Source organism: Temnothorax nylanderi, unplaced genomic scaffold, assembly GCF_030848795.1.
Source record: "Temnothorax nylanderi isolate EJ_2023f unplaced genomic scaffold, tnyl_v1.0 TNYL_tig1219_pilon, whole genome shotgun sequence".
Lineage (NCBI taxonomy): Eukaryota > Metazoa > Arthropoda > Insecta > Hymenoptera > Formicidae > Temnothorax > Temnothorax nylanderi.
Window position 1 is genome coordinate 1 of NW_027250281.1, and position 20121 is coordinate 20121.

Here is a 20121-nt window from a genome sequence, read left to right on the forward strand (position 1 = left end):
CGACCGTGGAATACTGGTAATAGCGTTCTCGATTTACCGACCGTGGAATACTGGTAATAGCGTTCTCGAGCTTAACGCCTGATTTGGGAGATGGCTATAATAGTGGGTTCTATATCTAAATGTTGCTGCCCTCCCTCGTGCGTCACCGAGCGCGTCACGTCGAGGTATATTTCCGAGCACGTGGTACACCCCGAGGGTTCCCGGATCTCGCCGATTATTACGTCACACGCGTCGCACTCTTCCAATCTGTACCGGAAACCGATGTGCATGTAATGTCGGATCAGGAGTTCGTAGTGACTGCGCTGTTGCGCGGTTAAGTCGCGGTAGCACGATTCGCAGAGATAATGTTTACTATTCCGATTCTGATAACCCAACGTAAATACACAGATCGCGCGGGATAACCAATTCCGGCGCGTGATTCGAGAGACTAAGGGGGAGAGTCGCCGGGTAGCAGGTCGTGATGGGGGCTCACTCATGTCAGTTAATTAAATTTAGGGGCGTCGGCACTTACCTTTACTCGAGTTCTAGAGGGTGGTCCGCGGTCCCCCAATGCTCAGGTGTGGCGGCGCCGTATAGATACAGGATCTCCGCGCGGCGTCGCGAGTAGTAGCTCCGGCGGGGGTCGTCCTTCCTGATGCGCTCAATCAGTTCCTCCGACGGGAGGTGGTCAGATTCATCCGTAATGCAGGTCAACCGGTACGGGCGGCTTTCGAGGTTCACTTGACAACTCGGGTGAGACTCCCTTTTAAGCGCACGGTAGTTCGTTCGGGATTCCTCTTTCGAGAGTGGAATGTATGTTGAGGAATCGTTAACACTCGCGTGCCGGTGTTCGCGGTTAGCACTGAGTTTTTCGTCCGCCTTGCGCGCGGAATTCGCGGCGAAATACGCTTCGTACTCGGGTTGTTCCGCGAATTCGACTCCCAGTATGGTGTTAGAGGGAGATGTATGTAGGAGACGGTTTAATCGGCGGGTACGCCACTTAATTCCTCCTTGGCGACACCTTGGCATTTGCTTTAGCCAAACAATATAAATATTCGCGGAAAAGAAACGTCTTTGGTTGATTCCCTGTTGCTACGGCGAGAAAACGTGCCACTCGTATAGCACTGCCTCTTTCCGAACACCTACGGACGATAGCGTGCCACTCGTATAGCACTGCCTCGTATGCAGATGTAATGCAAGGGGAGGACCGGTGACGTGGTACCTTGTTGGTACTAAGTAATTAATACTGCCAACGAATTAGCGCTACCCAGTGGGAGTGGGGCGTGTTAAGGTTGATGAGAGATCACACGAAAATTCGTTAAACACTGGTATATTCTTATAGTTTCACACGATAATTCTACAACTGTTACAATATCAGACACTTAACATTATCGAGTATACGCGTGATACTTGAGGCTTCGGATATAGGAGGATATGGAAGTTTTCGGATATAGAAGGATATAGAAGAACGTGGTAATGCTCACTGAGACAAGTATCGAATCTGCGTTCGAAGGATAACTGAGAGAAGCACTGGCTGACTGACTGCGACTGAGACCGAGACTAAGACTGCCAGCGTCCCTCGGGATGCTCGTCCTTATATTCCATTTTCCTGGCGGCGGGAAAAGCTCGCGTGGAAGGGTTGAGAAGTGGAGGGGCTTCGTTGCGTCATCGGTCCGGTCCCTGATTTCTCTCCTTATATGGTCATGTTTTTCCATCCTCGGTGGCGAGGGTGGTCGAGTGGAAGGGTTGAGAGATGGAAGGACCGTGTTGCGTCATCGGTCCCTGATTTCTCTTTTTATATGGTCATGTTTTCCGTCTTCCTTCGTGTTCGAGGGAAGGGTTGCGTTTTTTGCTTCCACCTTCGCTTTCTCTTTTGTGCAGTCGTATGACTCGTTGAGCCGAGAGTTTTCTGGAAGGGTCTGAAGAAGGATTACGGGGATTTGGGAGTTAGATACTTATGGTGGATTTTCGAGAAGGATATTGTGAACACTTATTGTTTATGTTAAATCTACCGTGTACATCTATTGGTGGGTAGTCGATGGTTGATGATAAGTGATCTTACTTACGCGGTCTTACTTCTACTCTATGGTAACTTTTATCTATGATATCTTCTACTTATGGTAAATGGTAACTTTTAGTTATGGTAACTTCTACTGTCGGTTAAGTGGTAACTTCTACTTATGGTAAATGGTAACTTTTGGTTATGGTAACTTCTATTGTCGGTAAGTGGTAACTTCTACTTATGGTAAATGGTAACTTTTAGTTATGGTAACTTCTACTTATGGTAAATGGTAACTTTTAGTTATGGTAACTTCTACTGTCGGTAAGTGGTAACTTCTACTTATGGTAAATGGTAACTTTTAGTTATGGTAACTTGTACTTATGGTAAATGGTAACTTTTAGTTATGGTAACTTCTACTGTCGGTAAGTGGTAACTTCTACTTATGGTAAATGGTAACTTTTCGTTAGTGGCCTAGAACTCACATAGTCTATCTACTGTTAAGATGCCAGATCCGGGACGCGGTTCGGTCAGGTCCCAGCTTATCTGGTATTTGTTCTTATAAAGAAATGTTTTAAATTTTCCCGGAGTGTGGTGGGGGGTGGACGTAACAATAGGAAGGTCACTCCCTATTTTACCTTGACTTAGTATTGCACCAATGGCGTATCCTGATGCACCCGTGGTTATAATAAATGGTTTGTTGAAATTAGGATATTGTAAAATTGGTTCCGAGCATAGAGCATGTCGTAATTTATCGAATGCTTCTTGCTGTTCTTGTTTCCATTCGAATGCAATAGTCTGCTTCGTTAGGTCAGAAAGAGGTTTGGCGATTTTCGAAAAGTTTTCTATAAATCTTCGGTAATATCCTGCAAGACCGAGAAATTGCTTAATATTTTTTCGTGTTTTGGGTGTCGGGAAATTCTTCACGGCACTTACCTTTTTTGGATCGGGGCGTACACCATTTTCAGTTATCACGTGTCCAAGATAAGCTACTTCTTTCTTTAAAAATTCGCATTTATCAGGTTGTAAAAATAGATTTGCTTCTTCTAGTCGTTTCATTAGTCGTTGGAATTTAATCTCGTGTTCCTCAAGCGATCTGGCATATATTACAATATCGTCGAGGTATACGAATAATTCAATTCCTTGCAATCCCGTTAATACTTGGTCCATTAATCTTTGGAAATTAGCGGGAGCGTTTTTTAGTCCAAATAGCATGCGATTATATTCGAAATGTCCGTACGGTGTTGAAAACGCAGTTTTATGCTTATCAGTCTTGTCCATTAATATCTGGTGAAATCCAGAGGCTAGATCAAATACTGAAAAATATTTCGCGCTACCAAGCTGATCGAGTATATCGACAATATTGGGCAGTGGATATGCATCACCGATCGTTTTTTCATTAAGCGCTCGAAAATCTATTACGAGACGCCATTTTTTATTACCTTTAGAATCATCCTTTTTTGGTACAATCCACAAAGGAGAATTATAAGGTGAGTTTGACGGCTCTATAACACCTTTTGCTAACATTTCATCAACCTGTCGTTGTGTCTCTTCTTTATGAACTTGAGGATATCGATATTGTTTAACGTTGATTGGTCTGTCGTCAGTGGTATATATTCGATGCTTTGATACGCTGGTTGCGCCTAGCGGTTCTCCTGACAAATGAAATCGTTCCGCATAATTTGTTACTAGTCTAGTGACACTAGTTTTTTCTTCCGCATTTAAATGATTGAGTCGCAACGACTCTAATATTTTATCAATTCGCGTTTTATTACTTACCGCTTCTTCCTCTGTATTATCTGTATTTGTTTCCTCGTTTTTTAATTCTTTGAATGGATATATTTTTACAGTTGGGATCGCTAATTCTATGTCTTCGTCCGATGAGTTAATAACATATAGATGTGCTATCCCATCACGATTTGAGACAACGGCGTTACCTAAGTACACCTGCGGTCCGGCATCTAGTTTTGGAATATATCCGTATTTAATTTCTGGATTGGCTACATGAACAAATATTTGTTTTCGCGTTCTAGCGGGAATAGTAACGATTTCGTCGTTATGGAAATAGTATGATACTCCGCTTACAACCAGACAAGCCCTCGGGTAGTCAATAGTTGCTTTTTGATTTTTGAAGAATTCCGTGCCTAGTATTCCATCTGGAATTGGAAAATCATTAGGGACTACATGAAACCATGCATCAGCATCGAGAATGCGTAATTTAGCTACGCCTATCGTGCGAGTTCGTCCTTTAGTTATTCCACTAAGTTCGAATACTATTTTCTTATCAATGGGCACATTCTCATGGAGCGAATTCTCCTTTATCAAATTTATATCGGATCCCGTATCTATCATGAAGCTAGCGCGTCCGTCGAGGAGATTTTTGCTTGGTAGGACTACAGAAGGTGGTTTACCGATAATTTTGTTACAGATTTTTATACTTGCGTTCCCTCTTGGGATTCCTCCGGATTGATTAAGCGCACTCGCGGGCGTTCGTTCAGCGCTGCGCCTGTTCGCTGGGCCCGATCTCGGTTTCCCGGATTATCTTGGGCTCTATCTCGTCGCACATTTTCAATTGCTCGATTTTCTCTACTAAAATGTTGATTTCCTTGGTTCCGCAAATTATTATTGTATTGTCTCTTTCGACATTGCTCAAGACTGTGGCTAGGAATTTTACAGTAACGACAAAATAAACCAATGTTTCGCGGTGTGGCTTGATTTAGGCGATTAAAACGATTATTATTGTTAAAATTCATATTTCGCGTAGCAGCATTAAATAAAGGGTTCCGGGCGGTATTCGGAAATGGGTTTCGATTTAAAATTCGCGGTTGTTGTTGTAAAGCTCTACATTCAGCACGCGTATGTCCAGAATTCTTGCAATACGAACATACTTTTGGTTGCCATTGTACATGAGATACTTGGGCAAGCGGATTAATAGTGCTGCATGAATAAGTGTCATGACCATATCCAAGACAATTATTACATCGAATTGATTGCATGAGGCCTTCCGTTATTCTCATACGTTGCGCGTGTTCCTGATATTCTGTTTCAGCTTTTATTGCGGATTCTATCGCGGTATTTAAAGTAATAGGATCGCGTGGATTTATTCTCGTAAAAATATCATTTTTCAAACCAGTTAAGAAATTTCTTACGGCATTACCTTCAGCAGAATTTAAAAATTGCATTGCTTGAGTTGGGTTTTCGGTTTGGTAACAAGATTTTAACTGTTGCAGAATCATTGACACTCGGCTACCGTAATCGACTACTGATTCGTCAGGATGTTGAGTTACTTTAGCAAGTTCTCCATGCAATTGTGACGAAGAGTAAACAGGTGCAAATCTAGTTCTTAAGACTGCTAATAAAGATTCTATATCATTATATTCTCCACTCAATGCTACCCTCAATGCAGGTCCAACTAATTTATTCTTTATCATTTGAACAAGTCCATATTCCGCGGTAGGAGAAATCATATTCTTAGCGTGCATGCAACTGTTAGTGAATTGTAAAACTGGCATATTCTTTCCATCGAATGGGAGAATTGTCTCGGCTGCATCTCGCAAACTTATATACGGCGCATTTACAGCTCTACGATTCGCGTTTGTATCTTCGATATTCATTCCGCCTATTTGTCTAGTTAAGTCGTTCATTTCGTCGACAGCCATTTTTATTTCTTGTTATTGAATATTTATTTATTGAAGAGTATATAATAGTAAGGCTTGCAATATTAATAAGATCGCACTTACATGTATCGCATGGTAAAAAGAAGAAAGGTGAGAGTTATGTATGACTCCATGAACCTTGTCCAAAGGATAGAGGACAGCCTTATCCCCGCAACTGCTTCTCCGGAAAGGATCCTTTTCTCTTTGTAGAGACAGGATACAGTAGAATGAATTCGGCAATCGGCTTCTTCTTCCGCTACTGGCTCGTTCTGCTTCCAGAGAATTGAAGTGTCATCCCAAGGGATGCTTCTCAGAGATGTCAGATGTCCAACTCCTTCAGCTATCCCACGGAGATCACCTTTTTGGCAATCCCACCGCTGCCAACAAGAATTTCAGCCTGTGACGTCCTGGGTGATGCGACCAAGTCGATCCGGCAAGACGTCCTTCGCCGATGGGTTCTTCTTCGTGCTGGTTAAGGGAGTGAAATCCCAGGATAAGTAACTGCTCCTCATTGACGTAGACTGTGGTTCCTCGAAGTCAGGATATTAGGTAGGTAGTATTCAATAATCCATCCAACTCTTTCTTCAGATATTATTTAGGTTTCGAATATGATGTTTATTGAAGAATTTAGAATACAATTGGTTACTTATGGAAGAGCGGGGCAAGTATAAGATGTGATCTGGCTCTAAGCTTGCTCCATTCTCCGGCTGGAGGTACAAATTCACAAGCTTTTATACATTTCTGGAAATAGTAGTAGGGGTAGTCGATTCTTTGTTACGAATGAGTCATGGGGCGTTGTCTAGGTGTTGCCTAGCGATGTGAGTCTACTTCTATCTGTATGGCTCGCTTGCCAGCTTTCGAATTCATGGAAATAGTATTCGTGGAATGTGTCATAGGGCGTTTCTTTTACGGATGACTAGATTTTACTCGCATGAGTCACTTAGTGACCTCGGTTATTTCTATTTCTTATTCTATCAGCGTTTTTGTAAAGAGAGCGATACCTTCCTTATTATAGAATTTCATTATAAGGTTTTCATTGAAAGGAATATAAAAGTTATAATTCAATATAATAATTCAAATCTGAAATATGCAAATATATGTTAAATATTATTCAATTTACCTTTAGACATACTTTACATAGAATAGAATGTTCAATTATACAATTAAAATCATCAATAGCATGTCTAAAGTGTGAAATGTATTGCTCTCTTTGTCTTACGGTTACTAAAGCATATGTATCTCTCCTTCTCTCTCTCCTATGTATCATACGATATTCGCATCTCACTCAGATTCGTGTTTCTACACGTCGCATAATACGATTCTATCCTTTTCAGGTTCGTGAGTAACGCTTCGGCGCTCATCGCTCGTTAATAACATTAATTTTAAGTAGGTATATATTTGTTTATAACTACGTTAATGAAAGCGTTATTAGTGGTAGTGATAATCATTCTAATATTACGTTAGTGTTATTACGTGTAAGTAGAAACAGTTAGCATTCTCATGAGTACAACTGATCTTCGAAATTAAATTGTTCATATAACAATATCTTGTCATTTTTATATCTCACGAATGGTTAGGAATATGATAGTGGTGTATATGAAAGATTTTGTAGGACTTTTACTATGGTATAATGTAACGTTGAAAGATCTTATTGTTAATATACGTGTTTGTTAATAACAATTTATTTGTTAAACAATTTGGCATTTTTTAATTCTTATTTTGATGTTGTTTAGGTTTGACTTAATTACGCGGTTTCGATTCTATAATGGAGTTGTTTGTTTTTGTATCATTTATTTTATTGTTATAAATATTTTGTAAATAAACAATTGGAGAAATAAGAGTTATCTCTGTTTCTTGTAGGTGTACTGATGCAGAATATTCGTGCGTGGTTGAACTGAGTGTTTACCAGAACGGATTTTATTGTTATACAAGCAGTTCGATCTGCGTTGCCAGATGGTGAAAAAAAAAACTATCTTTTCTCGTTGTATTTTGTCACCCGACTGTACCTTTCTTTGGAATTTTCTGTAGGCTTTATTAATAGAGTAACGAGGTTTTCCTTTATATAAAAATTGTTGGGCATGATCTGGAGTATGGTTTAAAATTACTTATTGACATGATTAATTATTTGTTTATTATTGTTTATAATAATATCTCTTGGGAATGATAATAAAGTAGTTATTATTTTAATGTGATAATGTTCTTTAAACATTGGGGAATGTGTTTTTATAATTATTTTATCTCCATCTATTTGTCCTTATTTTAATTTTAATTTATTACGATTCTATATGACTGTCCTTGTCCTCATGTGCATTGTGGTATAAGTCTGTCTCTCTCAGATTCAAGAGGGGAATGTTCAATTTTCAATCTCGTTTATTAATTTAATTAATTTAGATACAAAGTCCGGGTTAACGATATTGATGTTTAGGGATACTGAGGAATCCATTTTTATCATAATAATCAAATGTCATAATTTTTGCTTGAAAATGAAAAGACCCCGCACAAAACATATGGAAATTGGCTTTCGGTCGAATTGGCTGAAATTTGAATATGTCGTTATTCACGTGATTCTGAAGAAATGTTTCCATAGGCCCAACCTTATCCTATGGACAGTTTTTGCGCTAGAAGCTCTGGAAGATTCAGATATGAGCTATTTTTCTAATTTCGGTTTTAGCGAAATATTTGCATTCTACTGGTGTTTGTGTTATGTGTTACACGCACTTTCGCGAAGGTTCGTGTGAGCTAACGTGTAGATGTGTGTGTGTGTGTGTGTGTGTGTGTGTGTGTGTGTGGGCGCGCGTGTGCGTGTGCGTGTGCGTGTGCGTGTGCGTGTGCGTGCGCGTTCGTGCGTGCGTATGTGTAATGTGTGTAATATGTGAAGCGAACGAGCGTATGGTACGTATTACAACGCGCGCGCGCACACGCACACGCGCACGCGCACACACACACACACACACACACATCTACACGTTGGCTTACACGAACCTTCGCGAAAGTGCGTGTAACACATAACACAAACACCAGTAGAATGCAAATATTTCGCTAAAACCGAAATTAGAAAAATAGCTCATATCTGAATCTTCCAGAGCTTCTAGCGCAAAAACTGTCCATAGGATAAGGTTGGGCCTATGGAAACATTTCTTCAGAATCACTTGAATAACAACATATTCAAATTTCAGCCAATTCGACCGAAAGCCAATTTCCATATGTTTTGTGCGGGGTTCTTTGTCAGGTCCAAAACGTATAAAAGACTAAGAATATTAATGTAAAAGTGGTTTGGTCCTTCTAAGTTTAAATGGTAAGAAATTCAAAATGGCGGACATAAAACTTTAAAATTTCATAACTCGAAAACGGTAAGAGATAGAGAGATGGGGTTTCTTTTGTTGTATTTGAATAATAGAGGCCTTTATTTTAAGGTGTTTAGAATTTTCGTATTTTATGGATTTCTGTAATTTTTATTTATATCTCGAAATTGGGAAGAGATATTAAGTGATAATCATCGTGGGGTTACTTGACATTCTCTGCTGAGTAACTATGATAGTTTTATTATTTATTTTTAATATTAATTTTATAATAAATTTTATTGTTAATTAGTTTATTTTAAAAGATACGAGAATGCTTTATAGACATTAGTTATTTGACTTTTCATAATGGTTATGATGGTCATATTAGTTAGGTCTGTTAATGACATATTTTAATTGTTTATAAAAATGATGTTTGGAAAACATTATTTAAGTAGTTATTATTTTGATGCGGTAATATTCTCCAAGAGTAAAGGGTTAGGTTCTCATGATAGGTTTGTCTCTAATTAATTAATTTATATTTTATTTCGATTTTATTAATTTATTCATATAGAACATACATTTATTTCCGTTAGATCCATGAGTTAAACTGAATTTATATTGCATAAAGGATCTTATAAAGTTCATATGAGCAATGAATAGCAGTTTTTAATTAGCTTTAGTGACTCTAGGGAATTTTAATAAGTAATTGTCCAAAAGTTCATATGTGTAAATGGAGCTTAAACTTGTGAAAGTGACTTAAGGTGGTCATTAGCTGTTTTGTGAACGCGCATATTATGTCAGCTGCTTGGTATAGTGTTGTGACGTTAACGAAGTGATATTATATTTATTAATTATTTTCAGGTTACACAGCAGTTGAAAGAAAAATTTATGCAGCGAAAATCTACCGGTGATGTGTCGTGGTGTGTCGCGGGACGTGACAGATTTCACTCCCTTAACCAGCACGAAGAAGAACCCATCAGCAAAGGACGTCTTGCCGGATCGACTTGGTCGCATCACCCAGGACGTCACACCGCGACACACCACGACACATCACCGGTAGATTTTCGCTGCATAAATTTTTCTTTCAACTGCTGTGTAACCTGAAAATAATTAATAAATATAATATCACTTCGTTAACGTCACAACACTATACCAAGCAGCTGACACATAATATGCGCGTTCACAAAACAGCTAATGACCACCTTAAGTCACTTTCACAAGTTTAAGCTCCATTTACACATATGAACTTTTGGACAATTACTTATTAAAATTCCCTAGAGTCACTAAGCTAATTAAAAACTGCTATTCATTGCTCATATGAACTTTATAAGATCCTTTATGCAATATAAATTCAGTTTAACTCATGGATCTAACGGAAATAAATGTATGTTCTATATGAATAAATTAATAAAATCGAAATAAAATATAAATTAATTAATTAGAGACAAACCTATCATGAGAACCTAACCCTTTACTCTTGGAGAATATTACCGCATCAAAATAATAACTACTTAAATAATGTTTTCCAAACATCATTTTTATAAACAATTAAAATATGTCATTAACAGACCTAACTAATATGACCATCATAACCATTATAAAAAGTCAAATAACTAATGTCTATAAAGCATTCTCGTATCTTTTAAAATAAACTAATTAACAATAAAATTTATTATATAATTAATATTAAAAATAAATAATAAAACTATCATAGTTACTCAGCAGAGAATGTCAAGTAACCCCACGATGATTATCACTTAATATCTCTTCCCAATTTCGAGATATAAATAAAAATTACAGAAATCCATAAAATACGAAAATTCTAAACACCTTAAAATAAAGGCCTCTATTATTCAAATACAACAAAAGAAACCCCATCTCTCTATCTCTTACCGTTTTCGAGTTATGAAATTTTAAAGTTTTATGTCCGCCATTTTGAATTTCTTACCATTTAAACTTAGAAGGACCAAACCACTTTTACATTAATATTCTTATTCTATGCGTACTGAACATCGAGATCAAGCCAGCTTTTGCCCTTTTGCTCTACGCGAAGTTTCTGTCCTCGCTGAGCTGGCCTTAGGACACCTGCGTTATTCTTTGACAGATGTACCGCCCCAGTCAAACTCCCCGCCTGGCAGTGTCCTCGAATCGGATCACGCGGGAGTATTAACGGCGATCGGCCGCGAGGCCTCACGCCACTCTGACACGCTTGGCTCTAGAACACCGTGACCGCCGGGGCACGAAGCCCTCGGGGCACGCGCTCCGCCTAACCGAGTAAGTAAGGAAACGATGAAAGTAGATTAATATTCTTAGTCTTTTATACGTTTTGGACCTGACAAATTTCATTTTCAAGCAAAAATTTTGACATTTGATTATTATGATAAAAATGGATTCCTCAGTATCCCTAAACATCAATATCGTTAACCCCGACTTTGTATCTAAATTAATTAAATTAATAAACGAGATTGAAAATTGAACATTCCCCTCTTGAATCTGAGAGAGACAGACTTATACCACAATGCACATGAGGACAAGGACAGTCATATAGAATCGTAATAAATTAAAATTAAAATAAGGACAAATAGATGGAGATAAAATAATTATAAAAACACATTCCCCAATGTTTAAAGAACATTATCACATTAAAATAATAACTACTTTATTATCATTCCCAAGAGATATTATTATAAACAATAATAAACAAATAATTAATCATGTCAATAAGTAATTTTAAACCATACTCCAGATCATGCCCAACAATTTTTATATAAAGGAAAACCTCGTTACTCTATTAATAAAGCCTACAGAAAATTCCAAAGGAAGGTACAGTCGGATGACAAAATACAACGAGAAAAGATAGTTTTTTTCCCCAATCTGGCAACGCAGATCGAACTGCTTGTATAACAATAAAATCCGTTCTGGTAAACACTCAGTTCAACCACGCACGAATATTCTGCATCAGTACACCTACAAGAAACAGAGATAACTCTTATTTCTCCAATTGTTTATTTACAAAATATTTATAACAATAAAATAAATGATACAAAAACAAACAACTCCATTATAGAATCGAAACCGCGTAATTAAGTCAAACCTAAACAACATCAAAATAAGAATTAAAAGATGCCAAATTGTTTAACAAATAAATTGTTATTAACAAACACGTATATTAACAATAAGATCTTTCAACGTTACATTATACCATAGTAAAAGTCCTACAAAATCTTTCATATACACCACTATCATATTCCTAACCATTCGTGAGATATAAAAATGACAAGATATTGCGATCCAAGCCTAGTTCTTTGACGGCCTTATGTTAGTTTCTGTATATATATATACTATATATATACATATAATTTTTCCAACAAACTGCGCGCCGATTAATGTCGGACTTTAAAACACAGTTATTGTTAGAATTAAAAACCCTTCCCTCCCCGGAATTAAATCGACTCGATTTAATTATCTAAGAACTGTAAAGAATTTTATTGCGAAAAAATTACCTCAGCCAGGGTTCGAACCTGGAACCTCCCTCATTCCGTGTAGGGCGTCGTACCAATTCGACCACCGAGGCATGTGGTAATGTTTATCGCAATAACCGGTGATAATAGTTTGGAACGTTTTACTCAGGCGACGTGAATAAATAATAATAAGAGAAATAGGATCGACAATATACAATCAAGAATTAGAAGCCTTGCGATCCAAGCCTAGTTCTTTGACGGCCTTATGTTAGTTTCTGTATATATATATACTATATATATACATATAATTTTTCCAACAAACTGCGCGCCGATTAATGTCGGACTTTAAAACACAGTTATTGTTAGAATTAAAAACCCTTCCCTCCCCGGAATTAAATCGACTCGATTTAATTATCTAAAAACTGTAAAGAATTTTATTGCGAAAAAAATTGTCGATCCTATTTCTCTTATTATTATTTATTCACGTCGCCTGAGTAAAACGTTCCAAACTATTATCACCGGTTATTGCGATAAACATTACCACATGCCTCGGTGGTCGAATTGGTACGACGCCCTACACGGAATGAGGGAGGTTCCAGGTTCGAACCCTGGCTGAGGTAATTTTTTTCGCAATAAAATTCTTTACAGTTTTTAGATAATTAAATCGAGTCGATTTAATTCCGGGGAGGGAAGGGTTTTTAATTCTAACAATAACTGTGTTTTAAAGTCCGACATTAATCGGCGCGCAGTTTGTTGGAAAAATTATATGTATATATATAGTATATATATATACAGAAACTAACATAAGGCCGTCAAAGAACTAGGCTTGGATCGCAAGGCTTCTAATTCTTGATTGTATATTGTCGATCCTATTTCTCTTATTATTATGACAAGATATTGTTATATGAACAATTTAATTTCGAAGATCAGTTGTACTCATGAGAATGCTGTTTCTACTTACACGTAATAACACTAACGTAATATTAGAATGATTATCACTACCACTAATAACGCTTTCATTAACATAGTTATAAACAAATATATACCTACTTGAAATTAATGTTATTAACGAGCGATGAGCGCCGAAGCGTTACTCACGAACCTGAAAAGGATAGAATCGTATTATGCGACGTGTAGAAACACGAATCTGAGCGAGATGCGAATATCGTATGATACATAGGAGAGAGAGAGAAGGAGAGATACATATGCTTTAGTAACCGCAAGACAAAGAGAGCAATACATCTCACACTTTAGACATGCTATTGATAATTTTAATTGTATAATTGAACATTCTATTCTATGTAAAGTATGTCTAAAGGTAAATTGAATAATATTTAACATATATTTGCATATTTCAGATTTGAATTATTATATTGAATTATTACTTTTATATTCCTTTCAATAAAAATCTTATAATGAAATTCTATAATAAGGAAGGTATCGCTCTCATTACAAAAACGCTGATAGAATAAGAAATAGAAATAACCGAGGTCACTAAGTGACTCATGCGAGTAAAATATAGTCATCCGTAAAAGAAACGCCCTATGACACATTCCACGAATACTATTTCCATGAATTCGAAAGCTGGCAAGCGAGCCATACAGGTAGAAGTAGACTCACATCGCTAGGCAACACCTAGACAACGCCCCATGACTCATTCGTAACAAAGAATCGATTACCCCTACTACTATTTCCAGAAATGTATAAAAGCTTGTGAATTTGTACCTCCAGCCGGAGAATGGAGCAAGCTTAGAGCCAGATCACATCTTATACTTGCCCCGCTCTTCCATAAGTAACCAATTGTATTCTAAATTCTTTAATAAACATCATATTCGAAACCTAAATAATATCTGAAGAAAGAGTTGGATGGATTATTGAATACTACCTACCCAATATCCTGACTTCGAGGAACCACAGTCTACGTCAATGAGGAGCAGTTACTTATCCTGGGATTTCACTCCCTTAACCAGCACGAAGAAGAACCCATCAGCAAAGGACGTCTTGCCGGATCGACTTGGTCGCATCACCCAGGACGTCACAGTATCGAGATGGCCTGCCACCAGGCTAAGTCCCGACACCGTGGTAAATTAAGTTAATTAATATTTATTATTTTCAGGTTTTCAGAACGGGTGCCTCATCCGTGTCGCCGGCCCATGGATCATCGCTGTTGAACGCCCGTCAGGACCCCCGCATACACAAGATGGCTGACCACCGCTCCCCCGAGGTAAGTATAAGTAAATTATCTTAATTAATCGTTATTATTTTCAGGTTTTTGGAATGGGTGCCTCATCTGTGTCGCCGGCCCATCGATCACCACTGTTGACTGCCGACCAGGATCCCCGCGTACACAAGACGGCTGACCGCCACTCCCCCGAGGTAAGTATAAGTACCGTGGTAAATCAACTTAATTGTTACTATAATTTTTCGAGATTTCGCCGCTGGTGCCTCATCCCCGATGTCCACTGATGTAGCACCGATGATAAACTCCGACCCGGGTGAACGATTATAGAAGATGGCTGACACCCGTGCAGGTAAGTATCAGGTAAGTAATCGTTAACTCTTTTATTTTCACAAATGTAGTTTCCATTTATTCATAATCTTCGTTTTACACAAACAGGTTTTCGCTGTTACAATATCCGCGCAAGATGGCGGTCGCACGTCTCGCAAAGTGCGAAGTTTCACTTTTCGGTTTACTCGGACCGTTCGCCTTTTGTATCGGCGACAATTAACGCGTTTTGCGGGCGTTCCCGTTGGTTTCGGACGCTGTGGTAAACTAATTATCGTAATCCGGTAGACGATCGCGAACTTTCCACGACACACCGAGATATACGCGCGAGAGAGATGTTACCTTTACGAGCGCCCACGAGAGACTGCCTCGAGTAATATTCCGCTCTCTGGCTCCCCACCGCCGGGAATTTCCCCCTCCATGGCGTCACGGCCGCTTTCTCTCTGAGGAATGCGCGTTACTACGCAGTACCAGATGGTGTTTACCTGTTCCGGGCGCGCCAGATGTTCGCGGTGGAAAATTCCACTTGCGTACCCTTATGCGTAACATGCTTCATTACCTCCCGGGTAGTGGTTTTTCACTACTTACAATTTTCGCTTTTCGACGGCGCCGACCTATGCGCACGACTCCTCCGACGTCCCTATATGAGCACCTGGACCGACTTCTCGGCGAAGATGTCCAGGTGCACTTCGCGGTGTCCGCCGTTGACGGCGACCCCCGGTGCCCGCTTCTACGACTCTCCTTGACTGTTCCCCGGCCGCGGTTCCCGTAGCCGGTGTCCGGGTATCGTTTTCGCGGACCGTGTCCCCGTATCTCGCGCCCGGGTGTTCGGATCACGACGGCGCTTGGTCCCTCGGGTGTACCAGGTCTTCCTGATGCGGCACCGCTGGCTTTTTCTCGGAGAAGACGCTTGTCCCGCTCTTTCGCCTCCTGGTGATCGGATCGCGACGCGGTTCGGCGGTGCCCGCTTTTCGCGATGCCCTGACGTGGCACCATAGGTTATCTCGCCCCTTGGTCCGCTCGATCGGACGGCTATTTACCGCGGTTCCGTATTTCGTCTCCCGGTGATCGGATGACGACGCAGTTCGGTCGTGCCAGCATCCCGCGATGCCCTGACTTGGCACCGGTGGTTACTTTGCCCCTTAGACTGCCCAGTCGGGCGGGTACTGACCGCGGGCCCGAATTCCGTTACCCGGAGCTCGTTCGACTTCGTATCCCTTCGCGAGGTTATATCCGTATGTTTCCGGACCGAAGATTGTGTGTGGTCGGCGCTTTTTACTCTGCGCTGCTTTGCAATCCACGCGCAACAAATTAACTAAGATGTTCCGGCCGAGCCGAGCACTTTCGTGCCAAACGAAACTAAACTTATCGTGGATCGTCCAAACAAAATTATTACTTACGTGCTAGGTGAGCCGCAGCTCGGCGATCATCATCGCGCAACTTATGTCTAACTTAGGTACTACCGCGCCGGACGGGTCATGGTAACTTAAACGAAACTTTATTATCTTTTACTTCCCGTCCTCGGAACGCTCCACGCAACTTATATTCTAAAGGAGGGCCTTCCTCTCGTCCTCCTGAGATCCCTCCTCGGAAGACGGACTATGAAAGTCCTCCGAGTCGTCCCCTTCCTCCGGCGCCGCTGCTTGCGGCCCCGCCGTCATCGTCCTCTGAACCGTGATGGTACAGCCGCTGGATCCCGCTGCCCCCTGGTCGTCATTAGCCCCATCTGAGGTGGCTACACCTCGAACGACCCCGATTGGCCGGACCGCCCGATGGCGTGCGACAGTTCCGGAGGCCCGTGAGTTGGCGTCCCACGCGCTGAGCCCCAGGCTCCCTCGGGATACCGCGCCCGCTCGCCACGCTTCGTCCGCGGACAGCCGTCGCAGGACCACTCGTGGCTCGCCGAGGAGCCGCCCGTGCCCCATCTTAGTGCACGGCTTCAAGGTTTGCCTCTAATTAATTGATTTATATCTTATTTCAATTTCATTGATTTATTCATATAGAACATACATTTATTTCCGTTAGATCCACAAGTTAAACTAAATTTATATTGCATAAAAGGTCTTGTAAGGTCTGTATAAGCAATGAATAGCAATTTCTAATTATCCTTGTTGATTCTAGGGAATTTTAATAAGTAATTGTCCAAAAGTTCATAGTGTGTTTTATGTAAATGGAACTTAAGCTTGTGAAAGTGACTTAAGGTAGTCATTAGCTGTTTTATGAACGCGTACATTATGTGTCAGCTGCTTAGTGTTGTGACGGTTCAGTTAAAGGATGCTATTATATTTATTAATTGTTTTCAGATCCTGTGCAGCAAGGATTAGGTAGAGAAGAAAAATTTTACTCGGCGGAAATCTACCAGTGGTGTGTCGCGAGACGTGACACCACTTGAATTCGCTACACCTGTGCAGCCTGGTGGTCTGCCGTTAAGGAAATGTTGCTTGAAATTTTTACGAGGAAAAATAAAAAATAGAGGTAGAAAATGCCCGGTCGCTGACACGGCCATCGCCAAAGTTACGAGGGTTCCTCTTTCCGCAGAAGTCACTCGCCCGACTTGTTTCACTCCTCGACGTCCGATGACTCTATTCGGTGTCTGAACGGTTGTAATTCCCGTCTCATCCATATTCCATATGCAGTGAGCCTGGAAATGATGAGAAACGTTATTTTCGACTAAAACTGGCAACATTTATTCATCAGTTAACACACCTGGAAATGATGTTTATCCATCAGAGATCTTAGTAGCGCAAAGAACCTTTCTACATTTGTTCGATTGTAACTGGTGGCACGTGCTAAACTTGTCGCTTCTGGTTTGCGTATTGATAATATTGGATGTCGTTTGAGAAAGCTGCTTAGCCAATCTTCACCGGCCATGCGAGCGGCTTCCCACGATGCTGGTACCTTGCGATTCAATTTTTTGGCTAAATCAAAGGCTAAACCACGGGTTTCCTTCGCAGATAGCCCAAAGTACATATCGTTGTAATGTACTAAGTATTCCACCAAAGTCTTTTCAGTTTCAGAGTCCATAACCTACATTTGAAATTAAGACGTTGCATGAATATAAACTTTCCCTGGCGAAAATAATATGTTTATTGAAAGTTTATAAGAAGTTTGCTTAAGTGTTGAGTAGATGTTTTATTTGTGCTTTAAAACATTTATTAAATTGTTTATGAGATCTAAATTTGAACATGGAATTGTTTATGAGATGTTCACGGCTATGTTTAATACGCGTTCGGAAAGTGTTGTGTGGTGTTTTTCGAGTGTTACAAATGTTCACGAGGTGTTTTAAGCAGCGCTGTGAACTGCTGCTTAAAACACCTTCAAACTTCTTATAAACTCTCAATAAACATATCTATTATTTTTGCTAGAGATACATTTTATGTTTATTTAATTATTATCAGTCTTCAAAAATAAAGATACAATAAGGTTATATGAACGTTATATCAATCCAAAAGTGTGCCACACTTTACTATGAAAGTGGACTCCACGATACAACTAATACACGTTGTGCAGTTCCGTGATTTATCTATCGTTCTTATAACATCGTTCGTCGTATTTTAAATAAGAGAAACTGATCCCATTGAATGCCATCTATGATTTAGAAACGTAAATGGTTTCAAAGCGTTTCTTATAAAGTGTTTAAGTGGCATTTAATAACATAGTCTCAAACGTTTCCATTATAGTTTTCTAAATATTTATAAAATGTTTGTTAGCAGACGGTTTGCAACGTGCTTCGAAACAGTGTAAACATCAATAAAACTCTTCATAAATAGTGTGTAACCATTGATAAAACTCTTCATAAACAAATATAAACACATTCTCTCACTAAAAATTTTCGCCAGGGTTTGCTGAGCAGAGTGCATGCTTTTAAAAATTAATAATCGTTAAGTACTCACCGAGATATGTCCTTTATGTAGTACGACCACGTCATCCAAGTTTTTTATCTCATCGTTGTTCTTCTTCAACCAGTCGTTCAATGTGGATCTCCGGACATCGAATTGTTTTGCGGCTGCGGAAACGCTCATTTTATCTTTTCTTACCGCAAGAACTGCCTTCTTGAGTTGCTCCTTGTCGACGGGAGTCCTTTTGCGACGATACGTGCGTACCATTTCCCTCCTATACAAACTGACGCACGTGCAAGGGAAGACAGAATCACGCCGCTCGAGGGAAACCTTGCAGCCGCTCACTTCGGGGAAGCAGCCGAGAGCGGGTGACACTCTGCGGGAAACGCATGAGAAGGTGGAGGTAACAACCGAGCCGACTTTCGACGGCTGTGGAAGCCCAGGCAGCGGCTGGGGCGCACAAACTCGCGTATTCCATTATGTCCCGGTTAGGAAAAAACGACGCCTGCGCGACGGCGAACGCATCAGGTGCAAAATGAAATCAACTCTCCCGGCGAGCACGAAGGAGAGTCGTTGTGAGGAGTGGGCGTCAAATCTAGGCAACCACTCGGATTTGCGCATTGCTCATATGGCCATTTCTTTTCTGACTAGCATCTAAGTTTGGCAAAGTGCCCATAAGGCAATGATTTCACCTAGCGTGTTTAGCCGAAACGGCATAAGGTAGAGTAAGTAACATTTATCGAGTCGCTGACCGTATGAGATTCAGTTATTTTCGGTTTTTTGACGGTTCATTGGTTTAAAGGCAATTTAGTTTAACGCGCGAAAGTCAGCGTGACAATTCGCGCAACTAGTAGGTGGACCACGACCAGCCAGGCGATTCCACTGCAGCCGCCGATTGTCTGGGTGGCAGTACCGGCGGGACAAATCGATCAGCCGTCCGACGATTTTCTGTCTCCATCGAGCGGCGAGGAAGAGACAGAGTGACGGGTCGGCGCTAGGTGGGAAGTGCCGGGAGCCGCGTCCAATCGGACCCGCGTCAAAGGCTTAGGTTAATTTTGACAGGACGTACAATTTGTTTGGTCCGTTTTTTCTTTTTCGTTTATTTTGATTATGACGACGGTCGCGGCGATAAAGCTCCGTAGTTAGAGAATAAATAGTGGATAAGTTCTGCGAGCCCATATGGCACTCAGTATAATATAACATTTAGCCGATGCGGCATAAGGTAGGTTAAGTTTCGCGTGGCGGGCCGCCGGCCAAAACAATAAAGATATGTATTTTGCGATTACAAGGCGTTTCACGTTGCTAGAGAATATTATTTTGGGCGCACCAGGGCCAGCGGGGCAATAGGTGCGAATAGTCGGTAAAACGCGGCAATCTCCAGGATTAAAGGTTTGGGGAGG

At 40.4% G+C, this 20121-nt stretch overlaps 1 protein-coding gene across 1 annotated transcript; it reads right to left on the minus strand.

Annotated features, from left to right (window-relative positions):
- Positions 1 to 16978: 16978 nt before the first annotated feature.
- On the minus strand, positions 16979 to 19288 carry LOC139786968 (uncharacterized). Its single transcript, XM_071726063.1, has 3 exons — positions 18776 to 19288; positions 17589 to 17909; positions 16979 to 17523 (listed from the first exon to the last, which is right to left on the minus strand). Exons 1-3 carry the CDS (start codon positions 18986 to 18988, stop codon positions 17203 to 17205), a joined length of 855 nt encoding a protein of 284 aa, XP_071582164.1. The 5' UTR covers positions 18989 to 19288; the 3' UTR covers positions 16979 to 17202.
- Between the last annotated feature and the right edge of the window lie 833 nt (positions 19289 to 20121).

Bases quoted from the DNA above. Each gene is read 5' to 3' on its own strand.
- LOC139786968 (XM_071726063.1), bottom strand. From the start codon at position 18,988: ATGGTACGCACGTATCGTCGCAAAAGGACTCCCGTCGACAAGGAGCAA. The intron at 17,910-18,775 runs GTGAGTACTTAA...TTTCAAATGTAG, and splicing joins TACATAAAGGACATATCTCG to GTTATGGACTCTGAAACTGA. The intron at 17,524-17,588 runs GTGTGTTAACTG...CATCATTTCCAG, and splicing joins TGGATAAACATCATTTCCAG to GCTCACTGCATATGGAATAT.